The sequence below is a fragment of the Loxodonta africana genome, chromosome 9 (assembly GCF_030014295.1).
Source record: "Loxodonta africana isolate mLoxAfr1 chromosome 9, mLoxAfr1.hap2, whole genome shotgun sequence".
Taxonomy (NCBI): Eukaryota; Metazoa; Chordata; class Mammalia; order Proboscidea; family Elephantidae; genus Loxodonta; species Loxodonta africana.
The window spans coordinates 101,651,549-101,674,091 of NC_087350.1; the positions used below are offsets into that span (position 1 = coordinate 101,651,549).

General features: G+C 44.9%; 1 protein-coding gene across 9 annotated transcripts in view; it reads left to right on the forward strand.

Moving 5' to 3' along the window:
- The first annotated feature begins 642 nt into the window (after positions 1-642).
- TTC39B (tetratricopeptide repeat domain 39B) overlaps positions 643-22,543 on the forward strand; it is a 140,174-nt gene continuing 118,273 nt past the window's right edge. For 5 of the 9 annotated variants that reach the window (XR_010322859.1, XM_023545253.2, XM_010587936.3 and 2 more), the window contains exon 1: positions 644-772. Coding sequence is in view for 5 of the 9 variants with exons in the window: in XM_023545253.2 (XP_023401021.2) it covers positions 731-772 (42 nt within the window). In the remaining 4 variants the exon portion in view is untranslated. Of the gene's footprint in view, positions 773-6,254; positions 6,341-22,543 lie in introns of those variants that run through there. The other 4 variants (XM_023545255.2, XM_023545259.2, XM_023545258.2 and 1 more) reach the window with 3 other exon arrangements.

Below are 22,543 nucleotides of genomic sequence, written 5' to 3' on the forward strand. Positions count from 1 at the left end.
TAAATACCTGACGGTCTTTTCTTTTTCAGTTTTCAAACACACACAGAAGCAAACACAGCGTCCCCGTATCTGAAGACCATGCCCCCGACCCAGTGACCAGTCAGGTGGCTTGATCAAGGTGTCTAGGTGACAGGTGACTGTGACCAAAGCCGGCCCTCTGGCCTCACCATCTGCAAGACACGGTGTTCACCTGGCCCAATGACCAGGTGGATGCTTCCACGGCCCCGGGGGGGCGCGGCTTTGACTTCGGACTCGTCAGCCCTGCGTCCTTTTAGCTCCGGGAGCACGCTAATCCTTCACCTAGGCCACCTGGCCGGCACCTTTAGGTCCCTTCCCAGAGTGCAGGCCTGGTGGGAGAAGACTCAGGACTGCGCGATGGCCCCGCCCACTCGGTGACTCCGCCCACGCGGTGGCTCCACCCACAAGGGCCCGAAGAGGCTGCCGGCTGGGGGCGGAGACGCGTTCAGGGAAGCTAGTTGGCTGCCCCTGAGGGAGCCGCGTGGGGGAGCGGGGCGGAGCCTGCGGGGGGCGGGGCTTGCGGGGGCGGAGGGCCCGGCGCCGGCTGGGGAAATGGGTGCCCGGCCGGCCTGCGGGCGCCGGGGGCGGGGAAAGCTCCCGCTTAGCTGCGCGCCGCGGGGCCAGCCCCTCCTTCCCTCCCTTGCGCTGGGCTGAGCCGGGAGGCTCAGAGCACCCTGCCTGGCTTTGGGGAGGCAGCTGCCGAAGAAGGAACATGGCGCTCGTAGGCAACGGCGCGGAGCTGGACGCAGACGAGGTAGTGACCCGCGGGGAGCGCGGGCCGGGGTCCGGAGGGAGGGGCGAGCCCGGCGGGGCGGCCGAGGTCCCGCCCCCTGGCCCCCAGCCTTGGACAGGAAGGGCCCGGGCTGCGGTGGGGGCCCCCGACTGGGAGGCTCTGACCCCGCGGGAGTGAGGAGAGGGCTCCGCGGGGACCGCGCGACGCGGGGTCTTGGGGGTGCGGGGCCCGCGTCCATGGGCCAGTGGGTGAGAGCCAGCGGGCGGAGCGGGGACCGCAGCCCCGAGGCGTCAGAGCCCTTCCGGACCTGGAGTCTGACCCCGAAGTGCCGACACTGCCTCCGGGGCTGTGTGGATGCGTCCCTCCACCTGGGACTCTCACCTTCCGTGGAAGTTCCCTAGTGGCAGAACCGAAAGGCTTAACAGCCGCTGAGAGAAGCGGGATAGAGGGAGGATGAGGGAGCCGAGGGGTATCTGCGAGGGGCTGCCGACGGGTCGGGGACTAGAACCCAGGAAGCGACGGTGCCTCCTCTCCACCGCGCCCGGCCCCTTCCCCAGGCGGGTTCCCCAGAGGTCGGCGTGGCCACAGGAAAGGCGCTTTCAGAACCGACTGTGGCCTCCTCCGACCCTACTGCAAGTGACTGACCATTTCCTCCTGCCGCGGCGCGCGGGACCTGTTGATTTACCGACTGTGCCTTCAGCACTTGGCACCTTGGGGGAGAGCGCTGTTTCCTGCGCTTGACGCCGAGGCGAGGGCTCCCGCGGCGGCAGCCAGTGCTGCTGCCATTTTACCTGACATACTTGACAAGTCGCTGTGGAGGAAGCTTGGTTTCCACTGATGCAATAGAGGACCATCTGGGGGAGGTGGGTTAAAATTCCTGTCCATCTCGTTAATACCAGGAAACTCCTGACCATGAACACTGTGCTTCAAATGTGGGCCTTAAAATAAAAACAAAAAGCCACTATACTTCCTTTACATGACTGGCAGACAAGAGGCAAGTCAGGTTGCCCAGAAACTTCCTTGACAGACTGCCCCTTGCGTTGGGAAACCCAAGACCATAGACCGATGAAGTAGATTGCGTTCAGTTGCATCTATTTATTGTTGAAATTTTAAAACTACGCATAAAGGCAAAAGATGAAATAGCATATCTGTTGCTATTTTCATCTGTGACAACCTTTCTTTATTTATAGCTTTAGGCTGTCTTTTTGGTATGACTTAGAGTTGCTCTTCCCTCCTGCCTTAGCTTGTTCTCTGTCATCTAGGTAGTAATACTTTCACTGTGCTTTCACCATACATTCACTCCCCTGCTCCAAAGATCTTATGGCTCCCTGCTGTATATTAAAGGTCACACCATACACAGAAGAAAGGCCTGGCAGCCTGCTTCCGTAAAGATTACAGCCCAGAAAACCCTATGGAGCAGTTGGACTCTGACACATGGGATTACCATGAGTCAGAATTCACTAGTTAGCAACAGGATTGGTGTTTTTTTTGTTTTGGTTGTGTAGTAAAGAGTCCCTGGTGGTGCAAATAGTTATGCACTTGGCTACTAAAAATTAAATATCCATGTACTTGGCATTCAAGGCTCACTACATTATGGTCTCAATCTGATGTGCCGGTCTTCTCCCACCTGCTCCCCTTGATATAACCATTTAGTGTTATTATGACCATATTTATTATAAGTGAGGAAATGAGACTGAGAGTACCTAGTAGAAGAATCAGATTTTTGAACCCCTGGTCTGCTTGTTGCAAAAGATTTGGTATGCCTAAAACTATATTTATTGTCCCAAACAAGACATTGTTGAGAGAAATGGGGATGCTATTGATAACTAACCCCCAGACGATAGGTATAAACTAGGACTCGGTGGCACCTGACAACAACAACAACAGGACTACCCTGGGCACACTGGGAATATGGTCACCTTAGCTATTCTCACTGTCTGTGAGATGAACCACAGTATGGAGATGCATTAGCTGGAGGGAAGGGTTCTAGTTCTGTGGGGGAAGTTAGATTTCAGAGCAGCAGGGCGCCTAGCACACAGACACTTGGTAAATATTTGTTGGATGAATAAATAACTGCAGAAAAGATGTTAGTAAATTTAGCTTTCGGTTTTTGCCATACCTTTCCTTTATTTATTCAGTAAGTATTAGGCTCCTGTTACGTGGTAGAAGCTATACTAGTCCTAGGAGTTCATTGAACAAAGCACAAAGAATATTTTGTTCATGCCAAATCCACTTTTGCCCCTCATGGTGAAGCCGTTTCAGTTGGTGTAAATTTAGCTCCTGTGCCCAAACCTGCTAAGTGCATTAGAAAGAGAAAACATGGATTTGGGTCTTTAGGGTCTGGGTAAGGGGAATAATGACATGTGTATGGGAACTCCAGAAAAGAGCTCAAGGCACAGTAAGCAAGTGAGAAGTAGTACATGGTTAGACTGCATATCCTTGACTGATTTGTAGAAAGTCCCTAACTCTAAACGGCCTGAAGAGCTCTATTCATGAGCGAACAGGATCCTGGTCTTCAATTTTTACCTAGTGCGTGAAAGTAAAATTGTTTATTTGAGGTGGGAAGCTTTTGAAATACTTGAGAGTTTTATAGTCTTTATGGCCATTATTTGATATTTTTGGGAAGTAAAAGAGGACAAAGTGGTGTAGTGGGAAAATAGTAGGCTGGAAATTAGATGAACTTGGCTTTTAGCTCTGTCACAGACTTGCCCCACAGCCATTCATTTGTTCATGTGTGCAAACATCTGACTGTCTTTGCATGCCAAGCCCTGTGTTAGCCTGCGGACGCAACAGTGAACCAGACAGACAAGATCCCTCCATGACTAGTGACTGGGATTGAGCAAGCCTCTCAGCCTCTGAGGGCTCTTTCAGTTGCCTCATCTGAAAAATGAGGTGGCGGGGCTGGATAAGCCCTAAGTGTTCTTTCAGCTCTAAAAGTCTATATTTTTTTTTAAGGGAGGGAGCCCACCACTGTGGGAGAAAGGCTGATAATATGGGAATGACTTTTCTTTCAAAGTGCCTAAGGGGATGAAGCCTTAGGGGAGTTCACAAAGCAGGTATGAGGCGGGGTGTTTTCTTAGGTTAAAAAAAAAATTTTTTTTTTTTTAAGTGCTGGGAGGGCAAATGTAGAAGCATAATGGTTAGAGCTTGCATTTTCAATGGGAGCAAAAATTGGTTCTCAGGGGCAAAAAATCTTAGATATTATAATGGTTTGTGACCCTCCAAAACTCAAATCATTGAAATCTTTTCTTAGCTTATAAATTTCTCTCATTGGATTTTCTTGGGTGTTACATGAACAAGGTTGACGTTGCGTTCACAAAAGATACATAAAATGTATACAAGGTAAGTTCTGCAGACCTGTAGTGAATAGAGGACTGTGATTGGAGGACTTTTTCTTATTTATTTATTTTTTAAATAATTTATTTTATTTTTGTTGTTGAGAGTAAACACAGTAGAACGTACACCAATTTAACAGTTTCTACCTGTACAATTCAGTGATATTGATTACATCCTTCAAGTTGTGCAGCCATTCTCACCCTTGTTTTCTGAGTTGCTCCTCCTTCATTAACATGAACTCACTGCCCCCTTAGTTTCCTATCTTTTGAATTGCTGTTGTCAGTTTGATCCCACACAGATAGATCTTAAAAGAGCACAATGCTCAGGGCATACGTTCTTTAGGAGTTAAGCTAAACTATTGTTGGTTTTAAGAAGACTCCCAGGGATATTTTTGGTTTAAGGTTTATGGTTTAAAGATTATCTCAGGGCAATAGGTTTGGTGGTTCATTCAGCCTCCATGGCTCCAGAAAGTCTGGATTCCATGAGAATTTTAAATTAGAGGACTTTTCTTGGTATTGCTTGATCTTGAAGTCATTTCTTGACTGATGACCTCTACATCTTTATGGACTGGCATTGGCTGCCTTATGGATACTGCTAATATTTGACCCTCAGGGCTTTTTTGTGTGACTTGAATTTTGTGAATTAAATACATATAGTTTCTATTTTATTATTTAATTCTACCAAAGTTTTTCAACCCGTAAGTAATTATATCTAGTGCTGTAAAGAGAAAATATCAACAGTATCTGAATGAATGTCAAGCAGCTAGCTAATAGTTATTTTTTCATATGAAATAAAAGTTTATTTTTATTTTTTATTGTACTTTAGATGAGCATTTACAGAGCAAATTAGTTTCTCATTAAACAGTTAATACACCTTGTTTTATGACATTGGTTGCCAACCCTACAACATATCAACACTCTTCACTTCTTGACCTTGGGTTCCCTGTTACCAACTTTCCTGTCCCCTTCTGCCTGCTTGTCCTTGCCCCGGGGCTGGTGTGCCCCTGTAGTCTCGTTTTGTTTTATGGGCCTGTCCAATCTTTCACTGAAGGGTGAACCTCAGGAGTGACTTCTTTACTGAGCTAAAAGGGTCTCTGGGGGCCATACTCTTGGGGTTTCTCCAGTCTCTGTCAGACCAGTAAGTCTGGTCTTTTTTTGTGAGTTAGAATTTTGTTCTATATTTTTCTCCAGCTCTGTCTGCGACCTCTATTGTGATCCCTGTGAGAGCATTCGGTGGTGATAGACAGGCACCATCTCGTTGTGCTGGACTCAGTCTGGTGGAGGCTATGGTAGTTGTGCTGTCTTGATCCTTTGGACTAATTTTTCCTTTGTGTCTTTTAGTTTTCTTCATTCTCCCTTGCTCCCGACAGGGTGGGACCAGGGGAGTATCTTAGATGGTTGTTCACAAGCTTTTAAGACCTCAGAGGCTACTTATCAAAGTAGGATGTAGAACCTTTTCTTTATAAACTATGTTATTCCAGTTGAGCTAGGTGTCCCCCAAGACCATGGTCCCCAGCCCTCAGCACTGAAATTCAGTCCCTCACGGAGTTGGGATGTGTTTGTGAAGTTCTATGACTTTGCCTTGGCCAAGTTGTGCTGACTTTCCCAGTATTGTGTACTGTTGTACCCATCATGAAAGTTACCACTTACCTAAGATGTCTATTTAGTGTTTTTCCCTCCTCACCCCCCCCCAGCAACCATCAAAGATTGTTTCTGTGTGTAAACCTGAAACAGAAGTTAATTTCACTAAAAATAACTTTTAATTTTGATGAAAAAATAACAGCTTTAAATGTTTTTTTAAAAATCAATTTAACCGGTTGTTGTGGCATCAATTCTGACACATGGTGACCCCAAGTATGCCAGGGTAGAACTGTGCTCCATAGAGTTTTCATTGGCTGATTTTTTTGGAAGTAGATTGCCAGGCCTTTCTTCCAAGGCACCTCTCAATGGACTTGAACCTGCAACCTTTGGTTAGCAGCCAAGCATGTTAATCATTTGCACCACCTAAGGACTCCAGAAACTCTCCAATGGAAGGGGGGCGATAATGAACAAAAGCTGAAGACTTAATATTGTTAAGATGTCAGTACTACCAAAGCGATTTATAGATTCAACACAGTACCAATCAAAATTCCAACAGCTTTCTTCCTCAACTTTAGATGGAATGGTAAGAGGCCCTGAATAGCTAAAGCAGTGTTGAAAAAGAAGAACAAAGGAGGAGGACTCACATTTCCTGATTTCCAAACATACTGTACAGGTATAGTAATCAAAACAGCCCAGTACTGGTATAACAATAAACACATAGACCAATGGGACAGAATTGAGAGTCCAGAAATAAACTCACACATATGGTCAGCTGATTTTTGACAAGGGTGCTAAGTCCATTCAATGGGGAAAGAAGAGTCTATTTAATCAGTGGTGCTGGGAAAATTGGATTTCCACATGCGGAAAAATAAAATAGGATCCATTGTTCACACCATACACAAAAACAAATTCAAAATGGATTAAGGACCTAAATGTTCCAACTAAAACCATGAAGTTCTCCTTAGAAGAAAAAGCAGGGGCAATGCTGTCAGGCCTCACTTTCAACAATGAGTTATCTAATGTAGTAACAACAGCACAAACAGCAAAAGACAAAACAAATAAATGGGACCTGTCTTAGTTATCTAATACTTGCTTACCGCAAGTAAGGTGACTTTAACAAACAGAAGTTTACTGTCTCACAGTTTAGGAGGCAACAAGTCTGAATTCAGGGTGTCAGCTCTAGGGGAAGGCTTTCGCTCTCTGTCAGTTCTGGGGGAAAGTCCTTGTCATTAATCTTCCCCTGGCCTAGGAGCTTCTCAGTGCAGGGACCCTGGGTCCAAAGGACACATTCTGCTCCTGGTGCTACTTTCTTGGTGGTATGAGGTCCCTCTCTCTCTTTCTCTGCCCACTTCTGTTTTATATGTCAAAAGAGATTGACTCAAGATACAACCTAATCTTGTAGATTGAGTCCTGCCTCATTACAAACTGCCTTTAATCCTGTCTCATTAACATCACCGAGATAGGATTTACAACGCACAGGAAAATCACATCAGATGACAAAATGGACAGTCATACAATACTGGGAATTATGGTTTAGACAAGTTGACACACTTTTGGGGAACACAATTCAGTCCATACCAGCACCTCATAAAAATTAAAAAGTTTTGTTTATCAAAAGACTTTACAAAAAAAAGTGAGAAGATAAGCTACTGACTGGGAGAATATATTTGGAAACCATGTAACCATGTATCTGACAGGAATTTAATAACCAAAATATATATAAACCTTCAACAAACAAAAAGACAGGTAACCCAACTATAAAGTGGACAAAGGACTTGAAGAGACATTTCACCAAAGAGGACATTCAAATGCCCAGCAAACACATGAAAAGATGCTCATTTTCTTAGCCACAGAGAGATGCAAATCGAAACTGCAATGAGATACCATTTTATTCCTACGAGGATGGCTAAGCTAAAAAAATAATAAATTGATGAGGATGTGGGGAAACTGGAACCCTTATCCGTTGCTTGTGGAAATGCAAATGGTACAGCCATTGTAGAAAACAGTGCAGCGGTTCTTCAAAAAACTAAAAATAGAACTACCGTATGTATCACCCAATAATTTCACTTCTAAGTTTATACCCAAAACACTTGAAAGCAGAGACTCAAACAGAGACTTGTACACCAGTGTTCAATGCAGCACTATTCACAATAGCCAAAGGTGGAAACAGCCTAAATGCCCATCAACAGATGAATGGATAAACAAAATGTAGTTCGAACTACTCAGCCAGTAGGAGAAATCAAGCCTTGATACATGCTCAATATGAATGGACTGGAAGACATGCTGAATGAATAAGTCAATCACAGAAGGAGAAATATTATATGACCTCACTGATATAAAAAAACAGGAAACGACAAATATATAGAGAACAAAGTTTATTAGTGGTTACCAAGGGGAGGGAGGGAAGAGGAAAAGGGGGCTAATGGTGATGGAAAAATCACATCGATTGAGGGTATGGTTACACAGCTGATTATTGTAATTGCTGGCAATAAGTTGTACACTTGTAAAAAGTTTAACTGGCAGAAGTTGTGTGATACATTTACAATAGTGACCAAAAAAAAAAAAAGAAAAAATGTAGCTGCTGAGGCTGCTTTTGTATAAGCAAACACCTCAGGGGATTTGGTTTCTTGGTTTGGAGGTTTAGAGTCATGATTTCATAGAGCACCTCAGTTAATTGGTCTGATAACACGTTTAGCCTCTGTTTTACCTTCTACTTCGTTGCATAGTGTGTGGGGTCTTAAAAGTTCGCAGGTGGCCATCCAAGGCACGGCAATTGATCTCTACTCCCGTGGAGCAACGGAGGAAGAAGGAGAGTCAAGAATAGGAGGAGGATATGGAATGTGTGGCTCATTGCCTCCATGAGCTGCTGCCTCCTTTGTCATGAGACCAGAAGAACTGGATGGTGCCTGGCTCCCATTACTGAACTTTTTGATCAAAGATTTTATAGAAGAATCTTTGATCAAAAAGGGGGAAAATGCAGAACAGAATTTTAAATTTTTGTAGAGTCCAGCCTTCCTGGAGCAATGAAGGTTGAATGAACCCCTGAAACTATTGCCCTGAGATAATCTTTAAAACTTAAACCAAAAATATCCACTGAAGACTTCTTAAAACCAAATAGTAGTTTAGCTTAACTAGTAAAAAATGTCTGCATTTAGCATTCTGCTCTCTTAATAGCTATCTATATGGGATCAAATTGACAACAGCAACTCAAGAGATTAAATAGAAACCTTTGTGGGCAGTGAATTAATGCTAATAGGGTAGGAATGACTAAGAAAAGGAGGGTGAGAATGGTTATACAACTCGAAGAATGTAATCAGTGCCACTAAATGCTACATGTAGAATCTGTTGAATTATGTGTGTTTTGCTTTGTATATTCTCAACAACAATAACAACAACAAAATAAATACAACTGTATACATATATAAAAGAAGCGGAAAAACACTAGATTAGGGAAAGAAATGATTAGTGAAAGAAAGATAGAAGCTTTCAAGTTTTGTTTTTTGGTCCAGGATTTAGATCTAATTCTGATTTAGAAAGTTTCTCGTCTGGGAGTTTAGATAAAATTGATTACCACATGTTCTTGGAACCATATTCATTCTTTCATTCCACAGATGTTTATTAACATATCTCAGGTACTGACTGGTCTTTAGATGCTGGAAATACACACTAAAGTAAGACAAGGTTATTGTCCTTGAGGAATAGTCTAGCAGGAGATGCAGATAAACAACTGGTCTGTCTTTGGGCCAGGGCAGGTTTTAGGTATGGGCACTGTTATGGATTGAATTGTGTCCCCCCGAAATAGGTGTTGTAAATCCTTACCTCTACGCCTGTGGTGGAGCCCTGGTGGCACAGTGGTTAAACGCACAGCTGCTAACCAGAAGGTCGGCAGTTTGAACCCACCAGCCGCTCCTGGGGAGAAAGATGTGGCAGCCTGCCTCCGTAAAGATTTACAGCCTTGGAAACCCTGTGGGGCAGTTCTGCCCTGTCCTACAGGGTCACTGTGAGTCTGAATGGACCAGACAGCAGTGGGTTTATGCCTTTGGTTATAATCCTGTTTGGGAATGGGTTGCCTTTGTTATGTTAATGAGGCAGGATTAGTATAGAGTGTATCTTGAGTCAATGTCTTTTGAGATATAAAAGAGATTAAACAAGCAAGTGAGCAGAGCAGAAATGGGGGAAGAGAGATGCCAAGCCACGTGAAGATTACCCAGGAGCAGAAGCTCAGAAGAGACAAGGACCTTCCTCCAGAGCCAACAGAGAGAGAAAAAGCCTTCCCCTAGACCCAGCACCCTGAATTTGTACTTCTAGCCTCCTAAACTGTGAGATAATAAATGTCTGTTTGTTAAAGCCATCCATTTGTGGTATTCTGTTACAGCAGCACAAGATTACTAAGACGGGCACCATACAATTTCTTGTCTATAGCAGCATACCATGAGAGTACATGGGGTGCTTTTAGTAATTATGCCAGGACAGTAGATGCAAATACCGATGGTTGGCCACTCTAGTTTAGAGGATGCAAAGACTTTAAAGAAGAGATGGTGTGTGGACTGAGTCTTAAAGAGTAAGCAGGATTGTGCTGGGCAGAGCAAGTGAGATCAGGCACAGGCTACGTGGAAGTAAAGCTTGGCCTGAATGAAAGCATACCCTATATTCAGCTGAGGACCCAACTCAGTGGGACGGAGAGGGGTTGAGAGCTGAGACTGAAAAGGTGGGTTTGGCTCAGATGGTCAGTGTCTGGAATGACATGCTAAGGAGTTGGGGATATAGCTTCTAAAAATGAGGAACCTAGAAAATTTTTAATTAGGCCAGTGTGGTAAGGTTTGTTCATCTGTTTTGGGATAATAAATCTGGTGAAGTTGATGCAGCTAGATTGTGGAGGTGGTAGCAGGAAGGGCAAGAGGCTGTTGCAAGAGTTCACGTGGGAGGTGAGGAGGGTTGAAGTACACCAGAGGTTGTGGGTTTGGGGAGAAGGTGGAGTTGAGTGCTTCTCAGTGAGAACATGACAGAGGACTTGACTTGGTGGCCTGTTCACCATTGTGAGGGCCTGTGGTGTGGGGCAGGAAGGAGAAGCTGTTTAGTGATAATCCTCGGTTCCTTGTGTGGCTGGGCGGTGGGGCTGGTACCTAACGAAGAGGAAAGGTTTCAGCCCTACCTCCTTCAGGTGGGTGCAGAGGACAGAGAAGGAAGACCAGGAAAATAAAGTAACCCTTGTGGCTAATTGTGACTTTCTTACTGAGGGAGCAAGGGCCATTTGTTCACGAGTGCTTGTTTATTTATTTATCTATTTTAGCCATTTCATTAGTTCAGCGAGGTTAAGGAAGAGTGTTTGTGAATTGTTAATACAAGTAAGAGCGAGGAAAACGAGCATCAGTTTACCATCAGCCTCAACGCCAGCTCAGGTTCACAGGCAGTTTTCTCTGAAATGTTCAATCTTGAATTTCTTTGGAAATCCCATCCATTCTTGGGGTGCTATTTTCTCAGTGAAACTTTCCCCTCATTCCTCCTCCCACCCCCTTCCCCCCCACCTCACGCCATCTTCCTTCAAGTCTAGTAACCACTTAGCTTCCCGAAGCAGGTATCAGTTCCTCCTCCTTTAGGTGTTTGCCCTCTTCTCTGAGTTCCCTGCCTGCGGGTGCTGTTACTAATTATCCACCTTGCGATTTTGGTACTGTGAATTCTGTAAGGCTCATGGCTTCCTTCTGGCTGTCCCTTGACAGCCACCTGCCCCTCAATCTCTGGTGCCCCAGTGGCCGTCTCAGGCGGGGTCTCATGAAGTCACTGTGTGCAACCTCCTAGAAGATGAGTCCTGAGGACTCCCGTGGGCACTTGTGAGGTTTTCTGGGGACAAGCTTTCCTGTGTCAACCTCCGTTTGGTCACCAGCTCTGTCAGAACTACTGTGCTTGGATCGGTGCTCCCTCCTGACGTGCCAAATCTGTTATACACCCAAGGTTGTGAAGGCCCGTGACCTTATTGGTGAGGTAAGCACACCTTTCTAAGAGACTCCTAAAGTGTCTAATGCCTGGCAGTTCCTAATGCCATTATGTATCTTAAGCTCTTTATTTGAAGACTGTGGGTGTGAGCTTTTTGCTGTGGCCTGGGGCCATGTCCCCTTGGTGTTGCTGACATATATGCTGACGGGTGGGTAGGGCCTGAATATATTAAAATACATTAGTAAAATGATGCATGATATTTGTTGGGTCTGATTTTAACTAGTAAGTGAGAAGGATTTGGTCTAATTTAATATGTTGGCAAGGTCCCTGGGTGGTACAAATGGTTTCACTTGACTACTAGCCTAAAGATTGGTGGTTCGAATCCATCCAGTGGCTCCACAGAAGACAGGACTAAGCGATCTGCTTCTGTAAAGAGTATAGCTAATTTAATGTATCATCTACAGATAAATTAATGGGCTGGTGCTAGAGAGGCAAACACAGCCCCTGCCCTGGATTATGGTCTAGTGGGGACTGGTAGGGGCAGTTGTGTAAACAGATGCAATAATCTGTGTTGAGAACTGTCATGGATTGAATTATGTCCCCCCCCCCCCCCAAATGTGCTTATCAATTTGGCTGGGCCATGATTCCCAGTATTGTGGGAATCCATTTTGTGATTGTAATTTTATGTTATAAGAGGATTAAGGTGGGATTGCAACACCCTTACTAACGTCATAAATCTAATCCAGTGTAAAGAGAGTTTCCCTGAGGTGTGGCCTACACCGCCTTTTATCTTACAAGAAAAAAGGAAAGGGAAGCAAGCAGAGAATTGGGAACCTTATACCACCAAGAGAGAAGCACCAGGAGCAGAGCACGTCATTTGGACCCAGGCTTGCTATGCAGAGATGCTCCCAGACCAAGGAAAGATTGATGACAAGGGCCTACCTCCAGAGCCGACAGAGAGAGAAAGCCTTCCCCAGGAGCTGATGCCCTGAATTTGGACTTGTAACCCATTAGGCTGTGAGAGAATACATTTCTCTTTGTTAAAGCCCTCCACTTGTGGTATTTCTATTGTAGCAGTACTACGTAACATAAGAACTATAGCAGAGTGATGCCAAGGGTGCTTCAGGAGCACAGAGGAGGGCACCTCTCCTAGAAGGGTGGGTGGTTGGGCAGGGATCGTTTCCAGGAGGAGGCCATTTCTTTTCTGAATCTTGCAGGGTGAGTAGGGTTAGCCACGCAGAGGGACTTGGGGGTGAGGGGAGCTATTGATGTATGTCCCAGGGAGGGGATCAGCAGGCACAAGGCACAGAGGAGAGGGAGAGCTTGTGGGTGCTCTGGGTGGCTGGAGTGGTGGGAAACGAGGCTAGAGGGAAAGAAGGGCTGTTCAGAGTCTTTCATGCCAAATTGTGGAGACCACAGTGCACCTATAAGGGTGGTGTGATGAGATTAGCACTTTAGATGGTGCCCTCTGGCGGTGCATGAAGGCTGATTGGGGGGAGATAAGACTGAGGGTGGGGAGGCAGGTGGTGTTCTGGAGTTTGGTGAATGAATGCTACAGCCGACTGAAGGCCTACTTTGTGGGAGGGTAGCTAACTAAGTATGGGGTGGGGGGTGATAACAGACAGGTAAGACATGGTTTTGACCCTCCGTGGCAGACTGTCAGGAATGTGTATGCAAACAGACCACTCTAACCTACAGTGTAGGAGAGAGTCCAGAGTCCAGAGAGTGTAAGGTGCCCTGGCACTCTCATGAGGAGAAGAGGGCTTTCAGGGCAGTCAGTCAGCCAGGACATCATGAGGAGGGGACGCTGGCTTGGAAGTCACCTGACTTGGTTTCCTGACCGGGGCTTTAGACTAGCTGTGTGACATGGAGCAAGCCCCTTAGCCCTACTGGTGGTCCTTGGTTTCCTTGTAGGTAACATGAAGGAATAGACATTGATGTTCATCTGTAAAGTTCTTCTCAGTTTTAACATCTGTGATCTAGAGGATGACATTTGATCTGGACTTTGAGGTGGAATTTCAGCAGATAGCATAGAGTGGATCACTCTTTCCCTTCTTCAGGGGCATGCTCAGGTGTGGATGACATGTAATGGAGGCCGTTTTGGCCGCTGCAGAGGGTAGTGAGAGGTGGTGGAGGCTGGAACGCACGTGTTCCAGCCAGATTTTGAATGGTCTGGAATGCTTCACTAAGGGGTTTGGGTGTGTTTTTTTTTCTTTTGGCAGTGGAGAGACAGATGTACCCCTTCCTCTGTGTCTGGGGAATGTTTTTTCTGTTCTTCTTTTCTACGCCCTCTCTCCATCCCCCAGCCCCTACCCCCTTTTTTGGTTGTGGTTAATACAGGAAGCAGTAATGATCCAGTTTCTTTGGTTTCACTTTCCCCTCTTCCAGCCTCATTTTCAAAGTACAGTTTTAAAGTGATGACTGTGAACTTTAAGGAGATAGACAAGGTCAGGCATGTCTGAGTAATTCCGTTGGCTTGTGTTTCGTCACATAGGCTCTTAGCTGGGTTAAGTTCTGAGATACAGAACCGACTTGGCCTGCCATGCTGGTGCGGGCACAGGACCAGCCATGGTTTCTGGGGGTGTGCTGCTCCTCCTTTTCTCCCTCCCCATTTCCTTAGACCACTTTGTCCTGGAGTTCTGAGGTTCCTGGTCTTTTTCAACGTATGATTCACGGTCCCTCCACTCAGAACTAAAGGAAACAAACCTCCGATTTGCACATATCGATTCTCAGGCCAAATGGGATGTAATTTTTGTGAGAGGGGGTGGAGAAGACAGGTGAGGACAGAGTGGGAGAATCCTGAAGCAAGGGGAGTGAGGCCTGATCTGAACCCTCTCCCAGATAACTCATGTGTCATCGTCTGTGCAGAGTCATCGATCAACAGTGCTCATTCATCAAGAGCAACTACCCCCATCCCCGTAACAGTACCAAACTTCTGAGAGAGCAGTCAGCTGGGGTCAAATCCTGACTCCTTGTTTGCTGCTGTGACCTTGGGTGCATTATTTAACTTCTCTGACTCTTCGTTTACAAAATGGGAACGATGCTAAGCCAAAATCAAACCCGCTGCCGTACAGTCGATTCCAACTCATGGCAACCCTATAGGACAGAGTAGAGCTGCACTGTAGGGTTTCCAATGCTTTAACCTTTACAGAAGTAGACTGCCACATCTTTCCCCCATGCAGGGGCTGGTGAGTTTGAACTGCTGACCTTTTGGTTAGCAGCTGAGTGCTTAACCACTGTATCACCAGGGCTCCTTGGGGATGATGATACCTACCCCATGATGATGAGATGATGAGGAAGAAATAAGATCATACTTCCAAAGAACCTGACACACAGAAGTGCTTGTAAAATGCTACGTCTCTTTTCCTTTATGCTTTTCCCTTAAGGTATGGCTGCTACTGTTCATATTTAAGAATTTGATGAAGATTCTGCCAGCTAACGTTTTAGAGTGTTTTTTTTACCCTATTGCAGTCAGCTAAGAAGGAAATTCTACAGAAACACACATCTTAGAAACAGAGAAAGGGAGTGATTGGCCCAAGGCCACCCAGCTTGCTTAGGCACAGAATCAGAGTGGGAAACAGGTGTCCTAAATCTTAATTCAGTACCCTTTCCAGTAAGTTAAAGAGTGGTGAACTTTGCCCATGGGCCAAATACAGCCCCCCATCTCCTGCCCATTTTTGTAAATCAAATGTTATTGGAACACAGCCATACCCATTTGTTTAGGGATTTATGGATGCTTTCGTGCTACAGCGGCAGAGATGGGTAATTAGGATATAGACTGCATGGCCCACAGTGCCTAAAATATTTTCTGTCTGGCCCTTTATAGAAAAAAATTGATGACCTTGTGCTAATTGATACCTAGGGCTAGATGTAAATTTGCTTTCCATGTATTATAAGCCTTAGGAATTAAATTTGCTTACTTCCTTAATACTCAGGTACAAAAAACAACAACAACAAAAAAGCAAAACAAAACCTGTTGCTGTTGAGTTGATTCCGACTGATAGCGACTATCATGGATTGAATTGTGTCCCCCCACAAAATATGTGTCAACTTGGTTAGGCCATGATTTACAGCATTGTGTGGTTGTCCTCCATTTTGTGATTGTAATTGTATGTTAAAAGGGTTAGAGTAGGATTGTAACACCACCTTTACTCAGGTCACCTCCCTGATCTACACCCTGGAGTATGGCCTGCACCGCCTTTTATCTCTCAAGAGATAAAAGGAAAGGGAAGCAAGCGGAGAGTTGGGGACCTCATACCACCAAGAAAGCAGCACCAGGAGTGGAGTGCGTCCTTTGGACAAGGGGTCCCTGTGCCTGAGAAGCTCCTTGACTGTGGGAAAATTGAAGACAAAGAACTTCCTCCAGAGCCGACAGAGAGAGAAAGCCTTCCCCTGGAGCTGATGTCTTGAATTTGGACTTTTAGCCTACTTTACTGTGAGGAAATAAATTTCTCTTTGTAAAAGCCATCCACTTGTGGTAACCCTGTCATAGCAGCACCAGATGACTAAGACAGAGACCCTATAGGTCAGAGTAGAGCTGCCCTGTAGGGTTTCCAAGGAGTGGCTGGTAGATTCAAACTGCTGACCTTTTGGTTAGCAGCCGAGCTCTTAACCACTGAGCCACTAGGGCTCCAATACTCGTATAGACGTGAATATTAAAACTAGGAAAAAATATAAATCTATTTAGCACGTTAAGTGATATGGTACAGGGTCTAGAATCAGACAAGAGTTTGAATGTCTGCTCCTCCACGTTCAAGCTATGACCTTGGATAGGTTCCTTAATCTCACTAATCTTAGTTTCTTCGTCTGTAAAATGGAGATGGTAGAAACAACTTCATAGAGTTATTGTAAGGATTAAAGGACCATAGAGAGCTTAGCACGTGGGGCTCAAATTTTGGCCCCGTACATTGCTACTATTAAGGCTTCAGTATGTGGCTCCTTGCATTGTGTTTCTAGCCCTGTAAGGAATTAGCATTTATGAAGGTTGACCCGTCCAGGGTCTTGCCCAGGTCTTCCTCCCTGGAGAATTTCTTTAGGATAGTTGTAATTACCTCTCAGGCTAATTCCCACGACTTCAGTTGGGTAAATTCTGCAAGTTTACAGTCCTCTCACCTTTCCTTTCCTAGGGGGAGAGGGGAAACCACTTACCACAAAAGGGAGTGGTAAACATGGGCTCAAAAGGCCATCTGTTCTAGCTCCATTTTTGACTGAACGATGTTAATACTTGTCAGCAAGGAGGTGGCACTTAAATTGGCACTTTTCACTAGCACATCAATGGTATGTGTTATAACCTCTGGCTTCTCCCAGCATTTTGCCATGCAGTCCCCTCTTTCCACTGGTGAATGCAATAAGTTCTTTCAGGATTTGCACCTAGATATTAATAGAAATCTATGACCTGTGAAACATATGTTTGTGGTTGTTATCTAGTAGAAGATGTCAAAGGTAAAGGAGGTATAAGGATCAATCACAATCAATTCATTCATGTTCCTTTCTGTTTCACTCCTGTTATGACACCACTTGCACGTGTAGCATTTCTTCTGACCTTGACCACCTAGAGCTAGTTCAGACCTCACGAATGAAAGGGCACACAGTCCCCTAGACTGCCAAGTCTACCCAAGACCTGAGGTACCAGCCACAAACCAGGATACACTCACTTCTAATATGCTGGCTACAAATTTGGGGTTTCACCCTACACACTCAGGATACCAGCCTCAAGCTCAAGGGTCTCTAGCCCTCCGCATTTTTGACCTGGTGGCTCCCACTTCTCCCTCAGGTTCAGTAATTCACTTGAAGGAAGTCACAGGAAGTACTGTACTTACGATTACTGTTCTGTTATAGGAAAAAGGATACAAATGAAGAGACACATAGGGAAAGTTCTGGGAGGGTCCCAACAGGGAGCTTCCATGTCCCTAAAAGGAACTTGCTACCCTCACATGTGCACTGATGTCCTTTGTCAACCTGGAAACTCCAGGAAGTCCAGGTCCTTTATTGGGGCCTCAGTACATAGCCATAATTGATTGGATCAGCCTACCTCTCCTGAGGTCAGCAGATAATCAAGCTGATATCCTAGCCAGTCCCCGACCTAAGTCACTTCATTAGTATAAACTCTCAGCTGTAGTCTGGAGGTTGATAATAACAAAGACACCTCAGTTACTCAGGAAATTCAGGGGTTTAGAGTTCTCTCTCAGGAACCAAGGACAAAGACCAAATTACCTTAAATAGGTGAGGTTAATATAAACCCCACAGGAGGTGACAGTGTGTGTGCACTGCTGGACCCTGGACAGACTCTAGGGTTTGTGCTCTGCCCAAAAGCAATGTGCCATGCTAGACTGCTCTTTCTGAGGTGCAAGTCCCGTCTCACCTTGCTGCTTAAAACCTGTGCATAGTTTCTCATTACCTTTGAGGTAAAATGCAGACACCTTAATGTGGCGTAGAAGCCTCTTAGGATCTAGCATAGTGGTTCTGACACTTTTGTGTGCATAAAGATTACCTGATTTTCAGTGTGGAAGACTTGCTAAGATGCACATGCTTGGTTCTCTAAGTCTAGGATGGGTCCCAGGACCTTGCGTTCTCACATAGACCTTTAACATCAGCCATTCTGAAGTGTTTTAGTTCTCCCTCCAATGGCCCATCTCCCAAAAGGTCAGTCCTTTCTCACTTCCCAGCGTTTTCATATGCTCTTGCTTCTCCTGGTCAATTCCTTTTCATCATTTAAGACCTCCCTCAGGAACCACTCTTCCTGGAAGTCTTTGCAGATACTGCCTCCTTCCCCACCCCTCCAGGTGCTCAATAACTGCCTCAAGGAAGACATATTTCCCTTTTGGTGGACATGCTGTGGCACTAACAGGAAAGCTGGAATATAGGTGCTCTGGCATTCCAGCCAAGGATGGCCCTTCTCCCCCATAGGAAGCAGCAAAGGAGCTCTTGGTAGTGCTTTCTAACAACTGATGTTTTTACGCCCTTAACCAGGAGGGAGACTTTACCTCCATAATCCGTTAGCATTATCTCAAAACACTTAAAAAACAAACTGCTTTATTCTGGTTATAATTTATATACCATAAAGTTCACTTCTTTATTTGTACAGTCCAGTGATTTTTAGTAAATTTATGGAATTGTGCAACCATTACCACAATCTAATTTTAAAACATTTTCATCATCCCCAAAGGAGCCTTCATGCCTATTTGCTGTTACCTCAATACATTTTAACACAGAGTAATTGAAAAATTGAAGATCATTAAGAGAATTAAAATTTCCCGGGCAGAAGTAAAAATGAGCAGCTATCATTTGCTGTAGTTGTTGTTAGCAACCCCACGGACAACAGAATGAAACACTGAAGGGTCTTGCTCTATTCCCATGATGGGTTAGAGGTCTGACCGTCGTGATCCATAGGATTTTCATTGGCTGATTGCAAAAGTAGATTGTAAGGCCTTTCTTCCCAGGCTGTCTTAGTCTGGAAGCGCCACTGAAACCTGTTCAGCATCATAGGAACACAAAAACCTCCAGTGACAGACGAGTAGCGGCTGTGCATGGGGTGCGTTGTCTCGGAATTGAACCTGGTCTCCTGTGCGGAAGGCAAGAATTCTACCACTGAGCCACCACTGCCCCTATAGCCATCACACGTGATTGGGATAAAGCAAAAGTGTTGTTGTTAGGTGTGGTTCAGTTGGTTCTGACTCACAGCTACCCTGTGTATGGCGGTATGAAACACTGCCTGGTCCTGTGCCATCCTCACAATTGTTCCTGTGTTTGAGCCCATTGTCGCAGCCACTGTGTCATTCCATCTCGTTGAGGGTCTTCCTCTTTTTTGCTGATCCTCTACCAAGCATGATGTCCTTCTCTAGGCACCAGTCCCTCTTGATAACATGTCCAAAGTACATGAGATGAAGTCTCGCCATCCTTACATCTAAGGAGCATTCTGGTTGTACTTCCTCCAAGGTAGATTTGTTTGTCCTTCTGGCAGCCCACGGTATACTCAGTATTCTTTGCCAACACAGTAATTTAAAGGTGTCAGTTCTTCTTTGGTCTTCGTTATTCATTGTCCCCCATTCACATGCATATTAGGCATTTAAAAGCACCATGGCTTGGATCAGGTGCGCCTTAGTCCTCAAGGTGACATCTTTGCTTTTTAACACTTTAAAGAAGTCTTTTGCAGCAGATTTGTCTAGTGCAGCACATCATTTGATTTCTTTACTGCTGCTTCTATGGATGTTGCTTGTGGATCCAAGTAAAATGAAATCCTTGGACAACTTCAATATTTTCTGTTTATCATGATGTTGCTTATTGGTCCAGTTGTGAGGTTTTTTGTTTTCTTTATGTAGAAGTGTAATGCATACTGAAGGCTAGTCTTTGATCTTCATCAGTAAGTGCTTCAAGCAAAAGTGTTAGGCATCAAAAAGCAAGACTGGAGAGCGGAGTGCATTTGGTTCAGTGTGTGGCTTGGCTCTTCACTGTGACATCAGCAGGAGAGAGGGTCAGGGCTGCATGAATTTTCCCTGTCAAAATGAATAATTTTTCAGTTTGCAAGAAAGCGTAAGATGTGTAGTTTATATGCATGATGGCTTACTGATTTCTAGGTCATTCCCCAGGGCAGCTGCTATTTATCCAACATGATTAGCTTCCTCCTGGAAGGATGAACAAACAGTTGTATTGTTAAGCCATTAAGAGTTGAATAAGAGTCTGTTGCTGTATCTAAAGCTTTAATTAGGACAAAGAGTCAAACAAAATCAGGCTCTTTACAGGTACACCTAAATTTCAGATTTGTCCTTTCTGTCCAAGGAGGAGATAGAAGAGGAAGAGCGTGGTTGGGCTGGGAGGTTAGCCAACATGGACTGGATTCTGCCACTTGTTGGCAGTGTGACCTTGGACAAGTTATTTAACCTGTCTGAGCTTCAGGCCCCCATCAGTCAAATGCGGATACTAATGCCCACCTCATAGAGTCGCTGCATGCAGCCTGGCACCTTGTCATGTGCCTGCACAGTGCAAATTCTTAGTTGCAGCCATTCATCTGATCAGGAGTTATGTGTACATTGTGTTTTGTGTGTGGGAGAAAGATGTGATAGTCTGCTTCTGTAAAGAAATCCTCTGGGGTCACTATGAGTCTGAATCGACTTGATGGCAGTGGGTTTGGTTGGGTCTTGGTGTTTTGTGTAAGTACATTCAGCTGGCTAGAATTTTACAAAGTGAGAAAACACTCCCCAAAAGAGGCCCTAGACTGCAACTAGCTGTATTGAATGTCTTGGTGTTAAATATTAATTCTTTATTTGTATTATTTTTAAGATCGAGTTTTGGGAGAGGAGCTTTTGTTTACATTTTTGAATACAGTAAGTGATATTTCTCACAACTTTTCAAAGTAGAAAACATTGAGATTCTTGGAATTTACATCTGCCATATAAAAACATAGTCTGATTTCATAAATAGTAGTGATGGCTTTACTAAGGTGTAAACTAAAAACCAAACCAAGCCCATCGCTGTTGAGATGATTCTGACTCATAGCTGTCCTAGAGGTCAGTGTAGAACTGCCTTGTAGGATTTCCAAGGAGCGGCTGATGGATTCAAACTGCCAACCTTTTGGTTAGCATCTGATTATGCGCCACCAGGGCTCCTTACTAAGGTGTGAGGCTCTACAAATCTAATCATATAACTAATTATATTTGAAATTTAGGAAGTAAAGCTACTAGCTTGGAAAGAATTTTTTTTTTCATTAAAGGTTTTCCTGTCTACCTCCCTTTGTAGTTTATGGAGGAGGAGGCTGCATTTTAACTTAAATGATGCCATGCTGATGCATACAAGTCCCGTCTAAGTCAGAACTCTAAGTCTGGTGAAGCAGGTTTCACATGGTGGTAGATTACCCAAAAAAAAAAAAAAACCCAGTGCCATCGAGTCGATTCCAACTCATAGTGACCCTATAGGACAGAGTAGAACTGCCCTAGAGTTTCCAAGGAGCGCTTGGTGGATTAGAACTGCCGACCCTTTGGTTAACAGCCATAGCACTTAACCCCTACGCCACCAGGGTTTTTGGTGGTAGATTAGGCTCAGACAATTTAAGACTGAAGGACATGCTTAAATGAACTCTTGTCTGTCTGCCAGAGACTGCAGATCATTCCATGCCAATTGTGGCAATTTGGAGACACTTGTCTTTTCCATGAGGAACCCTGGCGGCACAGTGGTTAAAGCGCTTGGCTGCTAACAGAAAGGTCAGTGGTTCAAACCCACTAGCCACCCCACAGGAGAAAGGTGTGGCAGTCTGCTTTCATAAAGATTTACAGCCTTGGAAACCCTATGGGACAGTTCCACTCTATCCTGTAGGGTTGCTATGAGTCACAATTGACTTGATGACAGTGGGTTGGGTTGTTCTTTCCATAATTTTCTCAGGAGGAAACACAGGGTTTTGGGGAAAGATTTAAAATAGCATTGCTCAACCCAAAAAGCCCTCACCACACCTTCTCCGTAATTCTCCCTTTGTGTTCCAGTCAACTTCTCCTTCCTCTGCCATAACATCCCTGTCATCAGCTCGTCTTGCTAAGTCTACCTCTAAAACATGGTTCCAGACAGGCCCCTTTTCTCTGTCTTCACTGCCACCACACACACTGTCCACACCACCATCTGTTTATGCCTGGACTCCTGGAAGACCGTCCTACCTGGACTCCCTGCTCCCTCTCTGCCCTCAGTAATCCATTGTCAACACTCCAGCTAAATTGCTCTTTTACAAACATTAATCACGTGTTATGCTCTTGTTTAAAACTTTTTAGTGGCTTTTCATAACATTTAGAATAAAACCCAAGCTCCTGCCTGTGGCCAAGTGGTCTGGCTTTTGCCCTCCTCCTCCAGCTCATCAGCCTTTTTCCCTCTTGTTCCTTTTGCAGTAGCCCCCCTGGCTTCCATTAAATTTCTGAAACATGCCACATTCTTTCTTTCCCACCATGACGCTCTTGCGTGGGTGCTTCCT